At 44.3% G+C, this 24,554-nt stretch overlaps 1 protein-coding gene across 6 annotated transcripts in view; it reads right to left on the bottom strand.

Moving 5' to 3' along the window:
- Positions 1-477: 477 nt before the first annotated feature.
- USP40 (ubiquitin specific peptidase 40) overlaps positions 478-24,554 on the bottom strand; it is a 71,599-nt gene continuing 47,522 nt past the window's right edge. For 3 of the 6 annotated variants that reach the window (XM_019739758.2, XM_074315292.1, XM_074315294.1), the window contains 11 exons: positions 22,379-22,415; positions 20,672-20,736; positions 18,812-18,886; positions 16,141-16,267; positions 14,487-14,581; positions 13,061-13,179; positions 9,647-9,712; positions 7,226-7,436; positions 7,015-7,110; positions 3,398-3,492; positions 1,882-2,143 (listed from right to left, as the gene is read on the bottom strand). In XM_019739758.2, the coding sequence (XP_019595317.2) occupies positions 2,032-2,143; positions 3,398-3,492; positions 7,015-7,110; positions 7,226-7,436; positions 9,647-9,712; positions 13,061-13,179; positions 14,487-14,581; positions 16,141-16,267; positions 18,812-18,886; positions 20,672-20,736; positions 22,379-22,415 (1,098 nt within the window). In that variant the 3' untranslated portion in view covers positions 1,882-2,031. Of the gene's footprint in view, positions 2,225-3,397; positions 3,493-7,014; positions 7,111-7,225; positions 7,437-9,646; positions 9,713-13,060; positions 13,180-14,134; positions 14,392-14,486; positions 14,582-16,140; positions 16,268-18,811; positions 18,887-20,671; positions 20,737-22,378; positions 22,416-24,554 lie in introns of those variants that run through there. The other 3 variants (XM_019739759.2, XM_019739756.2, XM_019739761.2) reach the window with 3 other exon arrangements.

Below are 24,554 nucleotides of genomic sequence, written 5' to 3' on the forward strand. Positions count from 1 at the left end.
TGCTTTGGATGAGTACACAGTGGAGAAGAAGTGACAGACAGCAGCTGTGTGTGTCCCTTCCAGGCAGGGGGAAGGGCCCGTAATACTGTGGTCCTTCACAGTTACGTCTGTTCCAAAGGGACACTGACATCTGTGAAGCCATCATTTTGCATCAGGAAATTTTTGTACGCCACCCCCCCTTTGCCAGAAAAACGTCACGTTTGAATAAATGTTTTCTGCAAGGCAACCCCACTGCCAGCTCTATTTCCCTAGAAGGAAAAAGAGAAGCAGACCACTTCCATTTCTTCCAACAGTTTTTCCCATGAGTCGGAGTTTATTTAAAACCCAAACATGCTTCTGTTATTTCTAAAGTGGCACTGATACAGTATTTCTAAATATAAACCATGTGTATTTAGCATCTGAAGTCCGCTTGGGACAAAAGGCCACACAGAACATGAAGCAGCCGGCGTCCGATAGGAACACAAGACACAGCCTGAAGATGGTTTATTTTTTAATGAAATTGTGCAGCTCTCTCCTTGTAGCCCCGCTCCATCTCCGAATTAAAAAAGGAGGGAGGGAGGGAAGGAGGAAGAGGGAGGGAGGGGCAAAGCAGCAGGGCCCCCCCGCAGCCCCCAGGCCCTGGCGGGCGCTTGCTGTGGACAGATTAAGGCACATCCACGGTGCCCGTGTCGCTAAGTCACGTCCAGTGAGGCCTCCAGCTTCTCAGAAGCACAGCTTCCCGGTTAGTGCACTAATGTTGTTCAATGAAACGAGGGGCCCAGCAAGGAGACGTGTCAGTTAAAGGAACAGATTGCTTCCAGGGAGGGCTGCGCGCCCAGCCACACTCACGGGCCTCACGGGGTTTGGTCTCATCACCGACGGGAAGGTGCCCGTGAGGACACGGTCTGAACCGCCTGTGCCGGTGTCCGAGGCGGTTTGTGTTCAGCCCTGAGCCACGTCCCACCTGTTACGGCGCAGCGCCTGCAGTGCGAACTACTGTGCGATCTGACAGCCAGCGTCTCAGTCAGGAGAGCAAGGGTCCTAACAGCGGCTGCGACAGGGCGAAGGACAGAGGCAAGGCAGGGCCAGCCACGCAGTGTCCAGCTCCAGGGCCAGGCTGCCCGGTGCTCGGACAGACACCGCACTTGCTCACGCCGGGCGGCGGTGCCCCCCGAGACCTGCTTCCCATCTGCTCTCAGCACGTGACAGAAGAGCCGACCGTTCTTAACAGGAGTCGCTGCCAAGCCTCAGTGCAGGCGAGAAAGGTACAGCTTTACTGTGTCTCCTCAGGAATCCTGCTTTCAGCTGAGAACAGGTCAGGCCAGCGTCCGAAGTCAACTGCTGCTGCTGTACTTGCCGTAAATGCCCAGGAAATCTTTGAAGTCTGACGGTTCCCACGCTGAGTTAAGAGGCAAACAATCTTAGCTTCCATTTTCTTTCTGCTTTCATCGAGGCTACTTGGATGACCAGCGTGGCCTGTGCCCGGCTTGTCCCCGTGACCCTGCGTCCCTGCCCGGCAGCAGCTGCCACAGCAGCAAGAATACCCTTGTTTCCAGCAGGGTGTCCTGAGCTGAGGGGGTCCTGTCCACCTGCTCATTCCGGGCAGACAGCTAACACTTCAGAATCTGTTCACGCAGACCACAGGGGGACCGTCAGTGGGGACCAGGACACAGACCGCCCTTTCTTTACGAGCTGAGCAGCCAGAGCCTGCTTAATGCAGAGACCGGAGCACTGAACAGTACAGACAAGAGAGTCCATTTTAAGCTGCAGGTTGTTACATGCCGTTCCATCCATGCCTGCAGTTAATGCAAAACTAGTGACTTTCCTGATAAACACGGAGGTTGGGGTCAGGTGTGGTGCGAGGGCGGCATCTGACGGGCGCCTGGAAGCCATGGCCAGGTCTGTGCCGGCCCCCGGGGGACCTGCTGTGTCCCTTAACGTGATAAAGCGGAGGCCTTGGCGTCTGGGTCCGCATGAGGCAGGAAGCAACTCACGTGGGCCCACGAGGATCTGAGGCGGGTGCAGGGGCCCCACTACCCGCAGCCGCCAGCGCTATCTGAAACTCCCAACGTGGATGGAGAGAGAAGCTTCTGGTCTCTGGGGCCGGCCAGGCGACTCTGCACCGGAGACAGTGCTGCTGCTCTGCCCACGAAGAGCTTCCTGGCTGTGGGAGACAGAGTGTCACCGACTGGCTGTCACCACTTCACTGTCACGAACAAGGGGTTTGGAATGGCTACAAAATTCACTGCAATGTTTAGGGGCCAAGTTAGAACAGACCACCCAGAGGACAGGTATTTCCAAACTGCCCCGTGGAGGACCTCAGTTTACCCCCGCCGCCTGCCCACATGGCGGGTCAGACTCGGTCCCGGAGGTGAAAATGTGTCCCAGGACAGTCATCTGGCTTCACCTTTTGAATCAAAGTAAAAAAGTCACAGAGGCACCAATCTGAGACGTGCAGCCCTGTGAGTCGTTACAAATGCACCTGGCCTCCACCAGACGCCCCTCGCGGCAGAGGGCACGTCTTGCTCGCGACTGTCATGCTGCCTGACACGGGACCCATATATGGAAGGGCAGGAAGAGACAGAGGAAGGTGAGGTGAGCGGTGCCAGGTCAGGCAGGCAAGCACCCCAAAGACCCCTGAGTAACGGGTAGGAGGCCCCACCAAGCCCAGAGCAGCCAGGACAGGAAGGACGCTCCCCGATAGAGCTCCCGACGTAAGGCTCGGGAGACTGACGTGGGGGCCCTCGTGGCTGCGTGTGGTGACATGGACTTTGAAGTATTGGTTTCAGAGGGATGTTCCAGTGGGTCCTGGTAGGTGCACATGGCCTGGACGCCGGAAGAGGGGACTGTGAACCAGCAGGAAGGAGTGTGTGCCCAAAGCTAGTGACGGGCAGAGGTGAGAGAGACAGAGGTGACAGTGACGGAGGTGAGAGTGACAGAGCAGGATGCCAGTGCTGGAAGACAGAGGGGAGGGAACTGCAGGGGAGGGTCAGCAGTGAGACAGCCTCGGCCACAGGACCAGCAACCGGGCCTGCTCCTAGGAGGGAACTGAGAGGAATGGGGAGTGGACGGGCAGGTGATAGCAGTGAGGACGCACGCTGCTGGAGTGGCACGTGTGGTTGGGAGCACTCATTTTTGGGTGACTAAGACCTGAGTGTTGGTGTCTGAAGGAAAAGACCCAGAAAGTGGGAGCAGTGGCGAGTGGGAGAAGCCCTGGGTGGGGGACGGAGGGGTCCTTGGTGACAGAGGCCAGCCCCCCCACAGAAGGCCCTGGGAGGCGGCCCATCCCACTGTCCCAGCGCCCGGTCTGTGCAGTGGGTTCCCAGCCTTCAGCAGGGGCTTCCATGCCAGAGCGAGAGACAGAACCGCCCCGAGGTTCCCAGGGGCGTGTGTCACATAGTGAGAATCCTAAGGTTACCTTTTCTTTCTTCCCAGGGCCAGCTGTTTCTGTTTCTCTTTTCCAGCATCGTCTCTGACTGTACTGAAATCACCGTCATCTTCAACCAGCAGATTCTACATTTCAAGATAATGAATGAGACATCTTTTTAGCTTACATTAAGAGTAAGTTATGTAAACTTATGTACAGATTTAGGTAATTTATGTAAAAAAATTACCCAAATTGACATAAGGAGATACTCAAATCTGCATAAACTAGATTAATGACCGACAGAAAATATTGTAGGGCTTGATGACAAACAGCGGGTGGCAGGCGCAGCTTGAGAAGGGGAGGTAGGGTTACCCGCCTGACGGTGTCTGCAACACAGTTGCTCCCAGGATGGGGGGCTGGGGGGGCAGGAAGCCCAGACGAAGGGCTTGTCAGGGAGACAAGAATGAGGGGCACAGAGACCCTGTGCACGGGATCAGATGGGATCCCACCCCAACTGTCACTGTCCCACCTGTGCATGTCTGCAGCCACACTGTGTGCTGCTGGAAGGCATGCTCTGTGTCTCTTAATTGCTTGGACTCTCCCAGAAGCTTCTACCAGTGCGTTATGAATACAGACGCTCAGTAGGCTCTCCTGGGGGAGCAGGCCTCCTCCCAGTACCGCAGTCAGCCTTACACACGGTCATTTACCGTAAGTACCGGCCCCTCCCCTCCGCCGCCCGTAGCCACCTCAGTCCGCAGTAACTTAGCAGTTTATTTCACTGAGAAAACCTAACTTGGGAGGAAATGCTGAGGCTCGCGGGCTGCGGGCCTCCCAGTGAGCAGCCGCATCCCTAAGGGGCCTGAAGGGGTTCGCTTGGGTACCCAATGGCGCCCCTGCAGGGACGTGGAGTAAGTGACACCTTCAGGAGGGCCGTGCTGCTTCTCCACTCAGGTGAGGAAAATGTCCTCACAAATATCACTTCTAGTCCAATAAATGGTGCAATATTATAATTTTTATTCCAATAGGTAGTATATGATGTGCTTTTTAAAAACTGCGAAATGTTACAAAATAAAATGCGGAGATAACGGGCAGACACCGCCTCCTTGGGGCAGCATAAGCGGGGCCAGAGTGGGGCGCCGGGGCCCAGGCCACGCCAGTCCCACTCCCTGCACCTCCTTCCTCGTCTTAAAATGGTACCTACGTCCTCCGGTTGTCAGGAGGAAAACTGAGTCACATGGACATGGATGGAGCTTGGCATGTGACAGGACGCTTAGCGCAAGTTAGCAATGAATGGTACTAACCTTTTACCATATTTGCTTCATCTTTACAGTGTTTCTCGAGGGAAAGACCCCGGACTCCGTTGACGCCCCTCCCCCCCACTGGAGGTAAGCACCGCGGGCGTGGAGTTTGGCGCTACTCTCCCCTCCCGTTTTTACTGTTACTATTCGGCTGTGCTCAGCATTTTCCCCAGTTTTACACTTTCCATAAATGACCACCCTGTGCCTGGCTTTTCTTTTCCAACACTAAGCATCTGCTGCATGAGCTGTGTTTTACCCACGTTAACTGCTGGGTTCCGCAGCCCTGGAGCCGGGCCTTCCCCCCATTTCATCTGGTCCCTTTCTGAGGGTCATCTAAGTCCTTTCCAGCTGATGCTATGACAAATGGGGCTTCAGTGGACATTTTCGTGTGTCTCCTCAGACATGTGTGTGAGTTGGTCTAGGGTAATGACCTAGGAGTGGAACCACTTGGGTGTATGGTCTGTTCTCTCTCACTAAATACTGCTGACTGCTCTCCAGAGCAGCTGTCCGCTCCTCCCGGCCTGCTGGGGTTCTGGGGTCCGGCCGGAAGTGGCCGCTCACAGCCAGCACTCGCAGGGCCTGGGTACCGGGGAGCTGACGATGTTTTCAGCCGCTTATTGGCCACTTAGGTTTCTCTTCTGAGAACTGCTGGGTGTTGATCTTTGCCCATTTCTCCCCATCGGTGTATCTTTCTCTAAGTGATCTGTAGAAGTGCTTTACATATTCTGGGCGGTAATCCTTGTTAATTATATTGTTGCATGTATCTTTCCTGTTTGTGGCTTTTTTCGCTTTTTAAGGTTTCCTTTGGTGAACAAGTTTTCCTTTCAGTGTAGTCAAATTTATCAATCCTTTTGTTTATGCTTTATTCATTTTGTTTCTCATTTTAAGAAAGTTCTTAACCTAAGTCAAAGATTTTCTTGTGTCTTTCCTGCTAAAGGCTGAAAACCTTACATGCTTTTCACGTGTAAGTCTTTACACTGAGTGTTCTACGTGGTGTGGGCACAGGTGGCCACAGATTTTATGGGGCCTGAAGCTTTACATAACTTTGAGGACTCTATAAAAATAAAACCAAAATTATAACTGCATCTTTCCTATATGAATAAGCAATTCTCGCAGAACCATGCAGTGAATAATCTATTTTTAATGTTGACTGAAATACCTGTTAAGTGTTCCTATCTGTGTGTGTCTGTCTGGGGCTCCCTACCCTCTACGCCTGCCCCAAGGCCATAGAATCAGTCTTAATACTTAAGGCAAGTGCCCTGCCCTCGCTCTTTAAAAACATCTTAGCTCTCTGGCCCTTTACTCTTCTAAATGAATTTATTCTCTTTAATCTACATGTTTTTTCAGAGAGGTGACACTGAACTTCCAATGTGGGAAAAACTGATACCTTGACTAAAGTGAGGGTCCCGTCCAAGGACATGCTATGGCTCTGTGTCCAACTGAAGCTTTAATACCACTCAGCATTGTTGTAAACATTCTCCAGAAAAGTCTCAGACATGTTTTTGTTGGATGTGCTCCTTGGTACCTTGTAATTTTGTGTGAGTCCATCTTGTAGTCTGTTGAACTCTCTTAATACATCTAACGGTTCATCTGTACAGTCTAGTGAATCCCCTTCGTAGAAAAACTGCACATAAAACTGTCTTATATTTTCCTTTTAGAATTTTTTTACCTCTTTCAATTTTTTTTTAAGTAATTTTTCTTTGGGGTAGAGGAGGGTAAATTGTCTAGTACAATGTTGACTAGAAGTGGTAATTAAAAGAATACTTACTCCTTAATACAAAATATTAATTATTAAATCAATGATTAAATTAAATCAGTAATTTATTATCAATAACTAATTCTTAAATTAAGGATAAAATTAACATAAAAATTATTACATGGCAACAAAGTAGGTTTGTTCAGGAAAGTAAGGATGGCTCTGTGTCAAGGAACTATTTATGTAACAGCACTACAGTACCAGATGAAAGAAGAAAAACCACATGGATAAGTCAACAGATACAGAAAAGCACAGAATAAAATTTTGTATTAAAAATCCAGTGCTCATGACTTACAAAGAAGAACTCAGAGCAAACTAGGAAAGGAATGTCTTAACCAGCTACCTATTCAGAACCTACAGCAACACACTTAGTGATAAAACTTCAAAAGCATTTTTATTTAAGTCAGACCCCAAACTAAGGTTTTTGTACTGAGGCTCTACTAGCCTCATAAAAATGAGTTGTCTGGCTTTCCCTCTTTATTTTCCATTCTCTGAACCAATTTACACAAAATGGGCTTATCTGTGCCTTGAAGAGTTAATAAAACTTCTCTACAAAATCATCTGATCCTGCTGTTTTGTCCAACTGGTGAATTTGCTGTTAAACAACAACTTACCTTAACGCCAATAGTATCTCCATCTTTCAAGTAATAAGGCGCCCCCTGCAAATTCTCTTGCTTTTTCTTCTTTTTCCTCTTGGTAGTTTGCTGGCTCTATAGAAAAATCAAGCATCTTGAGTAAAGAAAACTCACCCACAAATTCTTAACTAAACCACAGGTAACCTGCTTACTGCAGGGAAGGCCCAATTCTGAGAAAGCCCCACGTTACCCAGCTAGATACTGGAAGCCACTCAAACTTCTCAGGAAAGTATTTGGCGATTTCGATCTTCTCCACTGGAAGGGAACAGCAGTCAGCCACTTGCCGCCGCAGGGCACCCGCGGTCCAGCCTCGGGCCGTGTCCCACACCAAGTCCACAGGTGGCCCGTACGCCCTCTCCCCTGGGAGACGCCTCTGTGTCCTCAGCAGCACGTCCTGGGGGCTGTACCAGAAAACAGCCCAATGTCAGATTTAAAACAGAATGAGAAATATGTGATGACTGGAAGGGGGTGATGGGTGAAGCCTCCCCTCCAACTCTTCATTTTTATAAGGACAGATTCCCCCCCAGTGCTAGCGGGAAACCCTCTTTGTTTAGATTTCCTTCAATCCTGACCCGGATGGAGGTGAAGCTGCCATTGTGAGCCCACGCCAGAGTCCCCTGGGGAGGCAGGGGCAGCACTGAAGGGGGCGTGGAGGGAGGAGGGCCGGGGCGGGGCTGAAAGGGGCAACCTGACCGGTTCCCAGCCACTGACTCCATGGGATGTGCTGACTGCAGACACTGGCCTGGCCGGAAAAAAGCTATTCAGGTGCTACAAATCTGAGTTGCTGTGCAGTAGCCAGGGGAAACAAGCAAGGGCTTCAAGTTGGGAGAGATCGGAGACAGAGATGACAGAAGAGCAGGGATAGGAGGTCCTCGGAGGAAGACTTGAAAGAAGAGAAATATTCAGAAGGGTGGGAGAAACACATGTATGGAGATTGTTTTAGGACATGAAGTGAAAACTACAGGTAAGAACTGGGAGGTAGAGAGGAGAAATGAAAACTACTGTAGGTTTTTAGGCTGGTGAGACTGAATGCTTTTAACCAGGCGGTCCTGTCACGTTGGTGTTTTTACCAAAAGAAAGGGTGATGCACGGGGAGGCTGGAGAGAACTCGGGGAGAGTGGAGCCTGGTGAGTCGGGAGATGAGACTGAAAGGGGAGACTGCGCTCCAGGAGGGGCTATGGGAGCCGGAACCTCCCGCTGGGGCGGGGGGGGGGGTGCTGTCTGCAGTGAGCAGAGCCGAGCGCGCAGAGGCCAGGCGCAGGCCGGGTGGTCAGCGTAGAAGCTGGAGTGGCCGAGGAGGCGATGAGGGCCCCTCGCTGAGGGGGGCCAGGAGCTCTGGGGGGTGGCCCAGGACAGAGGAGCCATGGGGAAGGGACCTCCAAAGGGACACAGCTTGTTTAAAAAAGACGAGGCTGCGTAAAATAAACATGGCAAAGGGTCAGGGTCATTATCACAGCAAGAGCTCACACCAAGTTGGTCACGGCTGTATCCCCGATACCTAGGACAATGCCTTTGTCATAATCAATAATTATGTATTGAATTAAAAACAGGCAAAATAAATGAAATAATTCACATGCTCACAAAATACAAATGGCTTATAAGCCTTTGAAAAAGATGCCCAATCTTCATAGCAATCAAAGCACTGAAGCAAATGAGACAAGATAACCACTTTTCTTGTATCAACTTAGCAAACATTTACACAATGATGATATTTAAAGTTGGTTTGAGTGTGAAGTGAAGTAAATACTCAGAAACACTGCTTGTGGCAACATAAATTGGTATAATTACCTGGAAAGGAATTTAACTATTTATTTTAAAAGGTCTAAAATGTCCATCCAGTTTGATTCAGAAATTCCCCTCCAGGAAACTAGTCCTGGTAATACAATTTGTATCAAGAGTTCATTTTTACAAAACTGACATTAAATGAAGATTAGACATGGTTGGAAGAGAGCTATTAGAGTTATTATACAACAAGAATGACAGTCACAGCATGTCAGGCAGAAAGAATGCTGAGAATCTTCATATTTGGTGACACTAACAAAACGTCTTATAAAGATTCTCCTATATGAAAAAAAATAATAGGAAAGTTTGATTGTAGACAGCTCTGGGGTGCTTCTTTATTCAATAAATACTATGACAAAGAGATCGCTCTAGGTTATTGGGGACACAGCCGTGACCAAAAAAAATCATGTAACTTGCTGTCACAAAGCTTACATCTTAGTACCGGGAGACAGATGGTAACAGATAAGTCAGTAAGTATATAATATGCCCAGTTATGATACTAGGATGAAAACGGTAGAATTGGGCAGAGGGACAGGTGCTATTATAATCTAATCAGTTTGATGCAAGGCCTGGATATGTGCATTCTGCTCATACGAGGAGCCTGATGGGGTCCATATGCCTTTGCGACTTACTGGAAACCAGTTCTCATTGTTTTATGGGAAAATGAGTTTCAAGTTCTAGACATCCCACACACAAGCACACTTCTAGAACACAAACTGTTTTAACGTGACAGGTTACTCAGAAGCAGTGAGAAAAACCTTTAGTATTAAGTTGCTGGATTTTGAAGAAGACGTGTGTGTAATTTCATAGGTGTCGTAGGATGTCTTACCCTAAGTTTTCTTCTTTCTGAAGGGGCTCTAAGCAGATCTCAGTTCTCCTTCCCAGTTTATATTCCCTGATCATAAATGAAACAAAACAATACTGAGTGACATTATTTAATTTTTAAAAACACTTTTTGCCAATTTTAAGCTTTCTTCTTAAGCAAAATATTATACCACATAAGAACAATAAAAATTTAAGAGACTACTATGAACAATTATACTCCAACAAACTGGACAAGTTAGACAAAATGGATAAATTCCTAGAAACATGCAACCTACCAAGACTGAATCAAGAAGAAACAGAAAACCCAAACAGACCAATCATTAGTGAGGCGATTGACTCAGAAATCGAAACCCTCCTTGAGTGCACTCTCTCCCCTTCATTCTCATCCCCTAACTCACCAGGCTTCGGTCTCTCTGAGTTCTCTTTCCTCCAACTGTTCCTTTTCTCCCTGTATCACCCTCTCTTTTGGTAAAAACAAAGAAAACTCGAGGACTACATTGCTTTCACTGATGAATTCTACCAAACATTTAAAAAAGAATTACAGCAATCCTATAACTCTCCCAAAAATAGAAGAGGTGGGAACCTTTCCAAACTTATTTTATGAGGCCAGCATGATGTCAAAAACCAGACGAGGACACCGTAACAAAATTATAGGCCAATATTCCTGAGCACTGATGCAAAAATCCTCAACAAAATATCAGCAAACTGAATTCAACAATACATTAAAAAGATCGCACACCACGATCAAGTGGGATTTATGCCAGGGGTGCAAGGATGCTTCAACATCTGCAAACCAATTAGTGTGATACCACATTAACAGTGAAGGATAAAAACCATATGATCATTTCAACAGATGCAGAAAAAGCGTCTGACAAAATTCAACATCTTTTCATGTGAAAAACTCAACAAACTGGGTCTAGAGGGAATGTACCTTAACATGATAAGGGTCATATATGACAAGCCCACAGCTCACATCATACTCAGCGGTGAAAACCTGAAAGCTTTTCCTCTAAGATCAGGAACAAGACAGGGTGCCCACGCTTGCCAGCCTTATCAGTAGGACTGGAAATCCTAGTCAGAGCAACTAGGCACGAGAAAGAAACGGCACCCACATGAGAAAGGAAGAAGTAAAACTGGTTCTATTTGCAGATGTCATGATACTGTATTAGGAAACCTTCAAGACGCCACCAAAATAACACTATTAAAACTAATAAATGAATTAGGTCAAGTTGCAGGATACAAAATCAATACACAAAAATCAGGTGCATTTTAAACACTAACAGCCAACTATCAGAAAGAGAAAGGAAGAAAACAATAATGGCATCAAAAAGAGTACAATATTTAGGAATAAATTTAACCAGAGGTGAACGATCTGTACACTGAAAACTGCAAGACACTGATGAAAGAAAACAAAGGCACAAATAAATGGGAAGATATTCTGTGCCCATGGACGGGAAGACTATGGTTAAATGTCCATACAACCCAAGGCAATCTACAGGCTCAATGCAATCCCTATTTCAGGGGCATTTTTCACAAAAATAGAAAACCAATCCTAAAATTTGTATGGAGCCACAAAAAGACCCCGAATAGCCAAAGCAATCTTAAGAAAGAACAAAGCTAGAGGCATCATGTGCCCCAATTTCAAACTAGATTACAAAGCTGTAGTAATCCAAACAGTATTGTACTGACGTAAAAACAGACACATAATCAATGGAACACACTGGAGACCCCGGAAATAAACCCATGCACATATGATCAATTAACTTACGACAAAAGCACCAAGAACACACAAGGGGAAGGGCAGTCTCTTTAATACATGGTATTGGGAAAACTGGGCAGCCTCGTGCAAAAGCACAAAACTGGACGGCCCTTACACCATACACCAAAATCACTCAACATGGAGTAAAGACTCAAACGTAAGACCTGAAACAGTACAACTAGAAGAAAACATGGCGGGGGTGGAACGCTACTATGTTCCTAAGCTCCTTGGCACTGGTCTTGGCAATTTTTTGGATGTGACCCCAAGAGTAAAAGCAACAAAAGTGAAAATAACAAGTGGGACTACATCAAATTAAAAAGCTGCTGCACAGCACAAGAAACCATGAACAAAATGAAAAGGCGACGTATGAAATGGGAGAAAATATTTGCAAATCATGTATCTGATAAGAGGTTAATACCTAAAGTATATAAAGAACTCATATAACTCAATAGCAAAGAAACCCCAAACAAGCCTAGTAAAAAAATGGACAGAGGGAAAGAACAGACATTTTTCCAGAGAAATATACTAACGGCCAGAGGTACGTGGGAGGCACTCGACAACACTAGTCACAGGGAAATGCAGACAGACCACAGCTAGGTATCACTCACTCCTGTGAGAACGGTCATCATCAGCGAGACAAAACATTAAGTGTTGGCACGGATGTGGAGGAAAGGGCACCCGTGCACTGTTGGTGGGAATGTAAACCGGTGCAGCCACTATGGGAAACAGCATGGAGGTTCCTCAAGAAATTAAGAATAGAATGACCTTATGACCCAGAAAGCCCACTCCTGGGTATTTATCCAAAGGAAATGAAAACAGGACCCCAAAGAAATGCCTGCACCCCCACGTCTACTGCAGTGTTATTCGTAACAGCTAAGATACAGAAGCACCCTCAGAGTCTGGCAACAAAGGAATGGATAAAGACGTGGTGTGTGTGTGTACACGCACACGCACGCACACGCACACACACACACACACACACACACACACACACACACACCTCAGCCACGACAAAGGAGGACATCCTGCCATTTGCAACAACATGGATGGACCTGGGGGGCATTATCATACGTAAGGTTAAGTCAGACAAAGAAAGACAACGACTGTATGATATTTACTTATATGTATTATCTAAAAAAGCCAAACTCAGCAACAGAGAGCAGAACGGTTCCCAGGGGCTGGCAGGGAGAAATGGGGAGACGTTAGTCAAAGGTACACATTTGCAGTTGACGAATGAGGTCTGGGATCTAACATACAGCACGGCGACTACAGCTAATGATACTGTGTTATTACTTGGAAGATGCTACGAGAGTAGATCTGAAATGTTCTCAGCATGAAAGGGAACGGTAATGACGTGCTAGCTGACACTACACTGGTCGTCACTTGGCCATATGTCAGTGTATCAAATCAACAGGCTGTCGGCCTTAAGCTCACACAACGTCCTATCAGTTATACCTCAACAAAGCTAGAGGAAAAAAACACTCAAAATTTTGTTCAGTCTCTGGAGCACAGTAAAAATACATGAAGCTACATTTTATACTTGATATGGAAAACTGAAGTCCCAGAACTTGATTTATGATAAAAAGCATCGTCCAACTGCCAAATGTGGAATTCCCAGGAACAGGTGTTCTGTTACTGAGTGTTCGCTGAGAAACCGACCTGAGTTGCTGCTGGTTGATGCGTAAAAGCCTGCTGGGGCGCCTGCTTTCCACTGTCCAGGCTCTGAGGAAGGCTGGGGATGGGATGACAAATTCTGAGAAGGAGGGCAAGGTCATGGCCTAGAAAAGAAACAAACATTTGTCCAAGGGTTTGAAAAAGCACTCTTAAAAATACATTGCTTTAGGAAATAAATGAAGCACTACACAGTATCAGCTGAGGGAAGGAGTATCCTGAATGATAATATCTATAAAAAAAAGCAGGAGTATCTCTTAAATGAAATTAATCAGGAGTAATTTTTGTATTCCTATCTCCTGAAATCAGCTTGAGAGATAAGTGAGTTTTTGATTTCTAAATCTGAGCCAAAAGCTCCGTTTTAATCATTATGTTTTAGAAAAGGAAACTTTCAAATTAATTTCTATGTGAGTATAACTCACACGAGTGGATGGAGGTTATGCTAATAAAAGCAAGTGATTAGTTTTCAACTTTCATCAATAATTGTACAACGTTTGCTCTGCCAAGGAAATAACTTTTGAAATATTTCAAAATCTTTGGATCCAACTGCTAGGCCCAAACTGCTGTCCTAATTCTGTAGGAATAGACAACTATTTATATATTTATGCTGTAGTACATAAAATGGCCAATATTCATCCAGGTTGTTTTTTAACCTAAAAACAGAAATTTTGTATTTTTCAATCCAATACAAGGGAAAAAAGAGTCTCTTCCCATTTGTCCTCATGAGAATAAGACCATTTGCTTTTTCTGAGGACGGTCCCTTCATACACTGAGGACACACTGGTCAAAGATGAGTGACTGACATGCCTATTATCTGCCCCCGATTTTGTCCTTTGAGAGGACGAAGGGATGTTTGTGTCAGTCCCACAATAACAGGTGCTTCTTAAGCATCTAGTGTTCATTGCACTCAATCCAGTCACCCTATTTGGACAAAACACTCTTTCCCTACGAATGTAACGCCTGAGAAAACAGCAGAATACCTAGTCTAACACCCCAACCTAAAGCTAATATTCTGACCTCCTGGGAAACTGATAACACATCTTTTACCTAACAACATTTAACACATGGACCACAAAGATACAAAAACAATGTAAATAAAGGGGTAACAAATGTTTCAATAAATCATGTTTACCTAAAAAATAAAAAACAGAGGCTGCAAGTCACTGAGGATATATTCATGCCTGTCAGAGTCGGGAGAAATGAAACCACAGGGCAACTGGCAGGAAAGAATACCAGCGAGCTGTCTGAGCCTTGTGTGTGCTGCCTGCCGGGTACTTACCCCCAAACATGGCATATAGCACATGCCATATCAGAACAGACTGTAGTTGACGGAAAAGGAAATAGAAGAATATGTTAATATCTCACTGGAAGGAGCCAGGGCGCCGCTAAGGGATGCTGCAGGTAGGAGTCTCACCTGAGACTTCAGCTCGGCCAACGTGGCGTCTTCTGAGATTTCAATGTCTCCCAAGTAGCAGAGGGAAGCTTCGGCATATGTGTCGCCAGGAGCTCCTACAAAGGACAGAGCTGGATGTTTGAAAGGAGCTTTCAATGCATTTACTTCAGATTTCTGAACCGCATGCCACGTTTTGATGTCGTAAACAGCTTTAGTCCAATTGAGTTCAAGGAACTTGGAACCTGGGGTTCCTGGAACTGGCGCCTCCTGACCTTGGAGGGGAGGGAGCCCTGTGTCGTCCATCAGCCACCAGGGCCACGCGCTGGCACAATACCACGGCTTGCTCGCTGTAATGGGTGTGAGGATTTCTGCACTGGTGCTGTCTACCTGGAATGTTCTTTTCCACACTCTCTCCTTCCTTAAGGAGGACTCTGCTGACAGGATACTCTGCCCTTATTCATTATATTAGCTTCCTGTTTCTGTCACAACACTTATCCCAACTTGTTTCTCTTTTGTCTGTTTTCTTGGGGTATATATGTATTGTTTTCCCCTAATCTGTCTCCCAAAGAATATGATTTTCAAGAGAGGGCAGGCCATAGTTCTTATTTGTCTGTCCAGTCGCTGGTATGGTAGATGCCACAGAGTAAACGTTTATTGACTGAAAGAACCCTGGACAGTAAGAAGGCCTTTCTACATTTGTTTTAAAAAGGGGAAAACAACATGCTGTCTCATCTAAACTTCTGGATATAAAAGTGGGCAAACTATTATTTAAAATTCAGAAATATTTTGCTTTAATTAAATGTCTTTGTTTATTGCTGGGCACACTGCTGGTACATAATAAAAATCAGATGATAAATAAATGAAGTGAAAAGGCTTCTTGTGTCTTAAGGAACCACAAGCTAGGAGACACTTCTAGGAAACTGTTTCCACATATGTTGTGATAAAGAAGGGCCACCAAAAAATGAGCCTGTTTCTTCACTTTCATGGAGAAACACACTGATTAAACATGCGTTTTGAGTGCTTAGCCAACCCTATCTGTCACTATTATCCTATCACCAAAGCATCTTGAGAATTAGTTAGCGTATCCAGTAATAACCCAGCGCAGCAGAAATCTACTTTTCCCAATGGCAACTCAAACTCGTTGCTGGGGACTTCTTGCCCATCGTGACGCGTGCTGCATTTTGTCTGTGGAGAAGCAGCTCAGAAGTAAAACAGTATGATTACACTCGCTGTTCCCTCCCAGAAGTCAGTGGGCTGAGGCGGACCGCCCCTGAGGCAGTCCCTGGGGACCCCATGACAGAAAGAGCGGGGGGACTCCGGCCTCTGGGGGCTGCAGTGGGGCCCTCGTGAGTGACTGAAGCCTCAATCGCCTAGTCAGTTATAGTAAGTGAGGAGCGATTCACTCCGCCATGAGGCTCCTGAGAGGTGAGATATAGACGTTCTTTGGAAAACGTGAATATACTGATAGAATATAAAAATAACAAATTGCACCCTAGAGAGATTCCCAAGCACTATAAAAAACAGGAGGGTGTTTGTTATGGAATGACTTAGGGGATAAATAGGTTTTGATTTTCAACCTTACGTTTTTAAAAATAAATACTTCCGGTGCCTCGCAGGGCAGGCAGCACTGCCTTTTCTTTATGGCACGTGGCTGCTGCGATGCGTGTGCTCTCACCTTGGGTGGCAGTGGCTCCCCAGACCCCGCCGTGGGGAGGGGGACCACTCGTCTGGTCCTGGTGACTCCTCCATGGGCCCGTGCAGCCGCGAGGCTGGTACCACCAGATGGGCACCTTCAGGAAACCCTGGAAACGGAGCATTTCTGAGAGCTGTGACGCGCAGGGGAAGTGAACTCCCACTGCTACTGTCCCGGGGGTCCCAGGGAGAAACGTCTTGGTAACAGACCGTGTTCCTGAACTTATTACGTTTCCTTTTAGATGTGTAACTGCCACCTATTGTACTTGTTAACTGTTTATACAATTAAAAGTTTAAGTCCTAAAAATCAGACTTTGGAATGACTGCAACTATACGGTTTTTGCTTAGAAGTATCTCAGTAGCTACAATTAAATGAAAAGTATAAACAAAATAACAAAATATTCGACAGGACAAACTATATAAATACTTCAAGCACTGTGAGAGCACCAGTGGAACAAAGCACCGGTTACAAGCAGTTTCATTTATTAAAGTTCCTAAAGGAAACTTATTTATAGAGAACCGACAGCCTGTTAATCTAAGTTGGATTCCTGTACAAACTACATGAAATAAACCCCTTTCCTTAAACATGTCCTATACCTTCAGTTTTACAAACCTAACTGGTTCTTCCCCACCCCTTTTTTTGAGTTAGGAAACAACTTTAATAGATTTATTAGAGATAAAAGATGTTATTACAGTGCTCAACTTCCAACAGAAGATGAGAATGTTAAAGAAAAAAATACTTTAAATATATATTTCAAGAAATGCTATTAAAATGAGAATATTTTTCTGTTTATTGAATAGGCGAAGATTAACAAATACTCAATCTCCATTCAATTAAATAACTAAATGTAAATCAGAACAACAAAATTCCATTTTTTCACCTACCAAACTGTCAAAAGCCAGAAACTCTAACAATATTCTGTATGTTGGTGAAAATATGGGTAAACACTCCCATAAATTGGTGGCAGGAGTATAAACTGCTGCAAAATTCTTGAGAGTAACTTGGCGTTCTCACGGTGTGAACGTCCAAGGCCTGTGACCCAGTCATTCCACAATTAGGAATCTACCTTCTGATATACTAGCATCTGCATACAAAACCATAGATGCAAGGCTAGTCACTGGAAATTGTTCATGGTGGCAAAATATATTAGGAGGTTTAGAAATTCATCCTGGATGTGCAAAATGGCACATTCATATTTTCTGCAGTGTTAGTTGTATCAACAAAAGACTGAAAACAACCTAAACCTTCTTGGAAAAGAGAGCGGTTAAATAAATTATGGCACCTCCATACAAGGGAATAAATACCATACAGCCATCAAATAGAATGAGACAGCTTTACGTGCGCTGACATAGCATATACCCGACTGCAGGTAAAATATTAATGGAAACAAGCTAGGTACAAACTAGGGAGTCCAGCATATCTTTTGTAGAAATAAAAAGAAATGTGTGTATATGTGACTGTGTATATATGCACTATGTACATTCACGTACATATGTGTGTGTGTGTACATTAAAAACACACACGTCTGTGAGGACACAGAAGTCTGGCTGCCTAAGGAGGGAGGACAGTGAGTGGCTGGGGGACAAGAGGTACTGACTTCTCATGGCCCAGCTTTTTATATACTTTGAACTTGGTATCATGAGAATTACCCATTCAAAAATTAACTTTAAAGAGCACGGTATAAAATACAACAGAACTCTGTGAAGTCATGAAAAACAATAGGGTAGGTCTGTATGTGCTGCTATGAGGAGATCCTCAAGACATACTAAGTGAATAAAAACAAACATCATCAGAAAGAAAACGTGAAACATGACTGCCTTTATGGAAACTTCAAAAAGGGTACATGCATATTTACATTCAGCACACAGATAGGCACAATTTCTTCTCTTGGAGGGATATACAAGGAAAAATAAGTTAATTGCGGCTCTTTCTGGGGGCGAAAGTCATGAGAGAAACTTGTTTTTCATTTTACAGCCTTCAAAGCTGTTTGATTTTCTAATCATAAACAAATGTTATCTCAGTGCTGGAATTTTGGGTCATTTTTTTGTGTGTGTTTATCTTTACATGTGTCCACATTAAAAAAAACTAATAAATAATGGTTTTTAAACATGGTAACATGCGGTGTTTATGGAAGAGCAAGGAAATGAGCACTGTCACGTACTGCTGAAGGGACGGCAAATTTCGGACACCTCTTTGGGAAAACAATTTGGCAACTTATACCCTCAAGTCTTTAAAAAGTTCATACCTTTTGACTTGTTAATTCCATCTTTAGAACTACTGTAAGAAGGATTTGTACTTAAGTACTATCATGAGAAAAAAACATTAAAAAAAGGTAAATTTCCAACAATGGGGATAAAGTTAATTAAACTATGATAAGTCATACATCGGATATAATGATTATTTTTGGATTTTATGGTCAGGTTAAAAAATTGATATAAAAAGTAGAAAATAAAATCATATAGACAACTGATTTTATAGGAAGGAAATCCATAAAGATGTGAAGTATGGTGGCTGTCTCTTTGGTAGGCTTTTGGGTAAGTTCTCTATTCTCTTGACTATTGCACTGCCTCACTTTCCTACAGTGAGAATGTATCACCTCTGTAATCACAATAACTGTTGTTTACAAAATGCCTATTTAGAAGCAAAATCTTACCGGAGGAGGAAGTTGTCCTTCAATTAAAAGCAAAGTATCTCCAGAACATATCATAAGCTCTTTCAGAGTTGCATCCTGGGAATATAGAAATTCTTTTTTGTCACTTATGACTTCTGCAAGGAACAGACAGACAGTTGGATCTTTGTTTTAAAAATCCCAATGCCTCTATTAGCCTTTCAAGAACTAAATAACGGAATAAAGCAGATGTTGAAGAGTAGGAAATAAGCTAAGACTATAAAAGAGTATTATCATTATGTATTAAATTATGGGGTATGAACTATAAGTAGCATAAAAGATTAGAGGAAAGGGACAGAGATGAGATGAAAAATGATGAGAGACTGATTTACAGAAGACGAAGTTTTAGTCAAGCCTAAAAAGATGGGTTGGATTTGGAAAGCTGGAGGAAACTACAAGAGGAGGAATTTCGCAGGAGAAGGAGAACAGAGCAAAGTCAAGGTTAAGTCAAGAATAAGTATGGCTTGTTTTGGGGAAGAGCTAAGAGATTAGACTGGTTAGAGTGGGAAGTGTGGGTTGGAGAGTAACAGGGAAGAAAACTGGATTGGAAGGTGGTCACAGATTGAAGGAATGTGGAACAGAAAACAAGGAGTTTTAAGCTGCTTTGAAAAAAGCCAGTCAAGACTTCTGAGAAATGGTTTTAAAAATCAGTCTTGCTGCTATGTATGTGACATACTGAAGTGGGGGACACTTGGGCTCAGGGAAGCCAGCTGTAGTGATTTAGGTAAGAGGCAAAAAAGGGGGGAGAGGGCTTGAACCAGGAGGTCAGCAGTGGGAATAGTCAGGAAGGAGTGGACAAACTGACAGGCCGCTGAAGGCTGGGACTAAGTCTGAAGGCTGGCAGGGAAGCAGGGAAGTGCATCGCAGGCTGAAAAGATGAGGTTGGGAAAGACAGCAAATCTGGGAAGAGGAGCCAGTTTTGAGGGGAATGAGTTGCTCTAAACAATCTTAGAATTCTTTGGTACCAATTTGGGAATTAATAGAGAAGAAAATGCAGAAACCATTGGACTAGATAGCTCTTCTGACATCCAAACTATATGCCCTGAAGACTCTTTGGGGTCCACCTCTCCCTCTGAGCAGTCAAATTCCTGGCCGAGACGCAAGAGGGACCTCTCCGCACTGTTGCTGCCGGCCGAACCGCAGAGCGCTCCAGGGACAGCCCGGCACACCTGCTTAAACTAGCCTCTGCTCATGTTCAATGCTACTGTCTACTGAGAAGGAAGCAGGCAGACAGACTGGGGGAAGGGCAGGTACCACTACTGTCTGAACTGTCTCACAAAGCTTCATTTTGGGTCCACTTCTAAGGCCACGGGTTTGGACAGGAGGTTTGATGCTACTTGGATCAATAATAAAATTAATCAGATCCCAACTAGCCTATGATAAAATTGTTCCTAAGGCTACTCTAAGACTTTGACTGGATCTAGAGATGTAGTTTGGATCAGAACCTGAATTCTGCCATCAACTTACAGAGAAACTCTGAGATTAAAATACTCAGGTTTCAAATTTCAGAGTGTATCTTCAAACTCTTTCATTAGTTCAAGTGTCTTTTGTTCTCTGAAGTTCTCTGCCTCCTGATGGAGAGCTAGTATTCCTAGGGACACACTCGTATCAAAGAGGACTGAACACATGTAGCTGCGCTGCCACTCAGCTGAGACTTACCCTCTGATTCCATCAAAAAGCTAAGGGAGGAAAAAGTGAAAGGAGACCTATGTATACGGATTACTGTATCCTAAAAAAATTAAAGTTTCTCTAGAATCTAGTCACATGAGTGGGGTGAGTATCCTGTATGAAAATACCAAATAAATACAATCATTTTAAGAGTGAAACGTATAGAAACAATCTTACTTCCTCACATAAAGGCGCCCCAGCTTCATAGCACCAATCCATTTTTCGTAAATGCCATGTGTCTCCTATGAAGGAATCAAAATCAGGATGAAAAAAAATTCAGAAGCATATGTTTGAAGAGTTTGTCAGGAATGACCCTTCTGGGTAAATGAGATTCAAATAGGATTTGATCTAATAATAATTAACTAATTTTTGAAGTAAACTATCTCATCCAGAACATGAGAAAAATTAAGCTGTTCCCCCAACTTGGTTAATTTTCTCTCTGTTCCACCAAGAATAGATGTATAATTGTATATAACATATAGTTGCAAATAAAAATAGCACTTGCTACTATTATACAATATGTACACTATGTCTTTATTATATACATGTATACACACACACATACACGAGTATAGCATATGTACATATACACGTACGTATAGAATTCCTTCTAAAATCATTGTGAAGTTGAGTTTCATTTCACTGTCTTTGCTGAAAGCATACGCTAACATTGCTCAGCAACCTTACAACAAAATTACGTGCGACAAAACTGTTCCTATCCAACTAGCAGTTAATCTAACAAAAAACAGTGCTTTGGGAATAGCATGTAATGAAGTTTGTATAAATGAACATTTATAAATGTTAAATACTCTAATTAAATTTGTTTTTCACACTGATAAAATGGGAAGAGAATTTTTTGAGGAGGAGAGGGAGGTGAGTGGAGCAAAAGTTGGAAATCCCAGTTATTAAAAAAAATAGCAAAGTCTTACAAACTTTGTCAACTCCTTTACCGACCAAAAGAAACTGCAGCCAAAGGAATGAGCATAGATCTCATATTTATTCTGCAGAGGCCGCAGGTTTTGAATCCCATTACTGTTCTTTGCAGACACTTTTTGTCACTATTCTAGTTTTAAATACGGTAAGAGTTGTATCAATAACTTAATCTAGGGATGTTAAAAAGAAAAAACAGCAATAAGTTAAAGGTGAACACCATTACTTCATAGGACGGCATGGTGGAAAGAACTCAGGTTCTGAAATCAGAGACCTAGCTGCTCACTGTATAACTCTGGCTAAGCCATTCTGCCATTCTCAGCCTCTGTCATGTCGTCTGTAAAATGGGGACGGGTGACGATCCCTGCAGGGGAGGACTGGTTGAGATGACATAACACACTGTCTGCTGCTCCCAGAAGAGTGCCTTCGCCCGGAGCATAGAGCACGTTGTCTTCCCTGCAGACAGCGCCCCGGGCTTCCTTCCACCTGAATGAAGTCTGAGAAGGGCAGACGCTGATGAAAGCAGTCTGATGCTTCATCAAACTCACTAACGGGGCTCCACCCGGTAGCTCCTTCAAGTCATCCTGTATTTATGTTTTTCATTCATACTACCTTCCCTCCTCTATACCTCACAAATACTGGCATGAAGCACGACACTGAAAGTCTGAATCAATGAGGTTAAAAAAAAAATCAGTGAAAGACCTGGGTGATTCCGGAGGGTATAAATCTTAGCGTGATCTCTCTGTGCCTTTGTCGGAACCTACCTAGGTTCTCTTTCCTCAGTGGCAGGCTGAGCTACAACTTGCAGCTTGCAAACAAGAACCAGGAGAATTCATGGTTCTTGGCTAGAAAGTGAAACTGACAGGCCTGGAAAAAAACAGGCTCATAAATAAATCCTGTATTATGAATAAAGGCTGTGGATAAGAGTATGGACCATCGTGGTCTGTCACTTACCAGGAAGGCCAGATTTCTCCAGCATTATCTTTAAACACTGTAAAAACAAGAATGTTCATTAGTTTTCTGAGTTACACCGTTGTGAGAAACAGCCTCTTTGGACCCTGGGCTTATTAAACTGATTATATTTAATAATTCTCTAATAGATAATGACATACATCGTTAAGCAGATGATTAAGTAAACTCTCTCCTTCCTAAGGGCGAGGTGGGGCCAACCCAGGAGGGTTGTTCTGTGTTCACAACCAGAACTCAGTTCAAAGTTTTGTTCTTCCACTTCTAGATCTTTCTCTTTATCAAGATGAATGGTGTATTTTTGGCCAGATATGATTAATTGGGCTGGTTTAATAGACACACATTAAACTTTGAATCCTATCAAACGAGATTAACCTTTATCTGGCACCCATGAAACACAACTGGTCATATATAAACTCCCAAGAACTGTGTAAGAGGTGATCTCATGAAACAATGTAATAAAGGAGACACGACTAACAGAAGTTTAAATAAAACAAAATAATTAAAAACTCTCAACTTCTGGAGAGGAAAAACATTCTTCAATAAACCCAGGGCAAAAGAGTAAACAGGATTTGATTTATACTACACTAGAGCAGAAGGGAGCAAGGTGGTCACTGCTGTAACTTGGAAAACAGAGAAGAGCAAACAAAACATCCTGTAATAGGGGAACACGTCAATAAACTATGAAAAGTCTTCAAACAGTTAAGAGGATGAAATAGATTTATATGAACTGGTATAAAAGATCTTTAAAATATCCTAAGTGAAAGAGTCCTAGTATAATATCTGCAGCATGATCCCATTCATGATTTAAAAGAAATCACGCAGACAAGTTCTTTCTTCCTATTATATATGTACAGACACAGCCACGTGTTGGGATACACAGGGCAAAGGTCTGGGAGGATACACACGCTACTGGTTTGGATAAAATTATCTTATTCGATGACAACAGTGACGTCTGGGGAAGGAACTAGAACACGGTAGTGACCAAGGGGGACTTTTAGCTCCTCTCTGAAGTTTAAAAAATAAGAAAACATCCACGACTACTTGCATGATTAAAAATAAAAAAGACTTTAAAATATTAAAGGGTATTTAGAAAATGATGTCAATGAGAAAACAATACATTAAAACACAGGGAATGGAACCAAAGCTGTATTCAGAGAACAGTGCCGTCTTAAAGGCTTCCCTTATTTAATAAGAACAAACACTTGAGCCTTCGACTTGGGTTCTAGGTACAGGAAACAGGGGGATAGAGCTGTTTGAGGCTCGGCAAGGGGGCGAATGCAGCTGGAGCAGAGTGAGCTGGGGGTAGGGTAGTCAGAGGATTTGAAAAAGACACACAGGAGCTCCAGAGGTCACCATTGTGAGTCACCCAGGGACCTCTGCTCTGACCCTGAGGGTCGGGACTGGAGCAGGGGCTGATCTGACTTACACTTTAAAGAATACACCCTGGGAGGTGCAAGGTTGGAGGGAAGAAGCTCAGGAGCTGCTGGAATAACCCAGAAGAGAGATGACAGGGTGACAGCAGCACAGAGGATGAGATGAGGTCAGCTCCTAGGTAACTCCTGATGGTCGAACCAAAAGGATTTCCTGGAAAACTGCATGAGATGTAAGAAATAAAAGGATCAAGGATGACCACAAGGTGTTTGGCCTGAGCGAGGAGCAAGATGGAGCCGCCATAACTGAAGAAGAGGAAACGGTGAGTGAACTATGTTTGCGAGAGATCAGGAGTTCCTTCTGGGTGTGGGAGGACGAGCAGACGACCAAGTGGCAGGTGATACAAGCAGGGAGTGCTGGGGCGAGGGCCAGGCTAAGAACTGAGCACCAAAGTGCTCACAGATAAACTGAGAGGGGTCGGCAGGAAACCCTGAAGAGTTGTGGTCTTCGGGAAACAGTGACAAGTGTTTCAAAGAACAGTCATCAAGCACGTCCAGTGCTGCTGAGAGCCAGTAAGATGGAGCCTGAGAAGGGCTCACAAGACTGCAGCATGCGGGCCACTGCCGGCCTCCGGAAGCCCTGTGGGGGAGGGGGGGAGGGGGGGCGTCGGGAACAAGTCTGCCCTTGGTGGGTTCAAGAGAGAACAGAAGAATACACACACTGCTCCTTGGAAAAGTTTTGTGGTTTCATTCTTTGAAATTAAAAAAACACTAACGTTAAAAGGCAAATG

Source organism: Rhinolophus sinicus, linkage group LG01 (genome assembly GCF_036562045.2).
Source record: "Rhinolophus sinicus isolate RSC01 linkage group LG01, ASM3656204v1, whole genome shotgun sequence".
NCBI classification, from domain to species: Eukaryota; Metazoa; Chordata; class Mammalia; order Chiroptera; family Rhinolophidae; genus Rhinolophus; species Rhinolophus sinicus.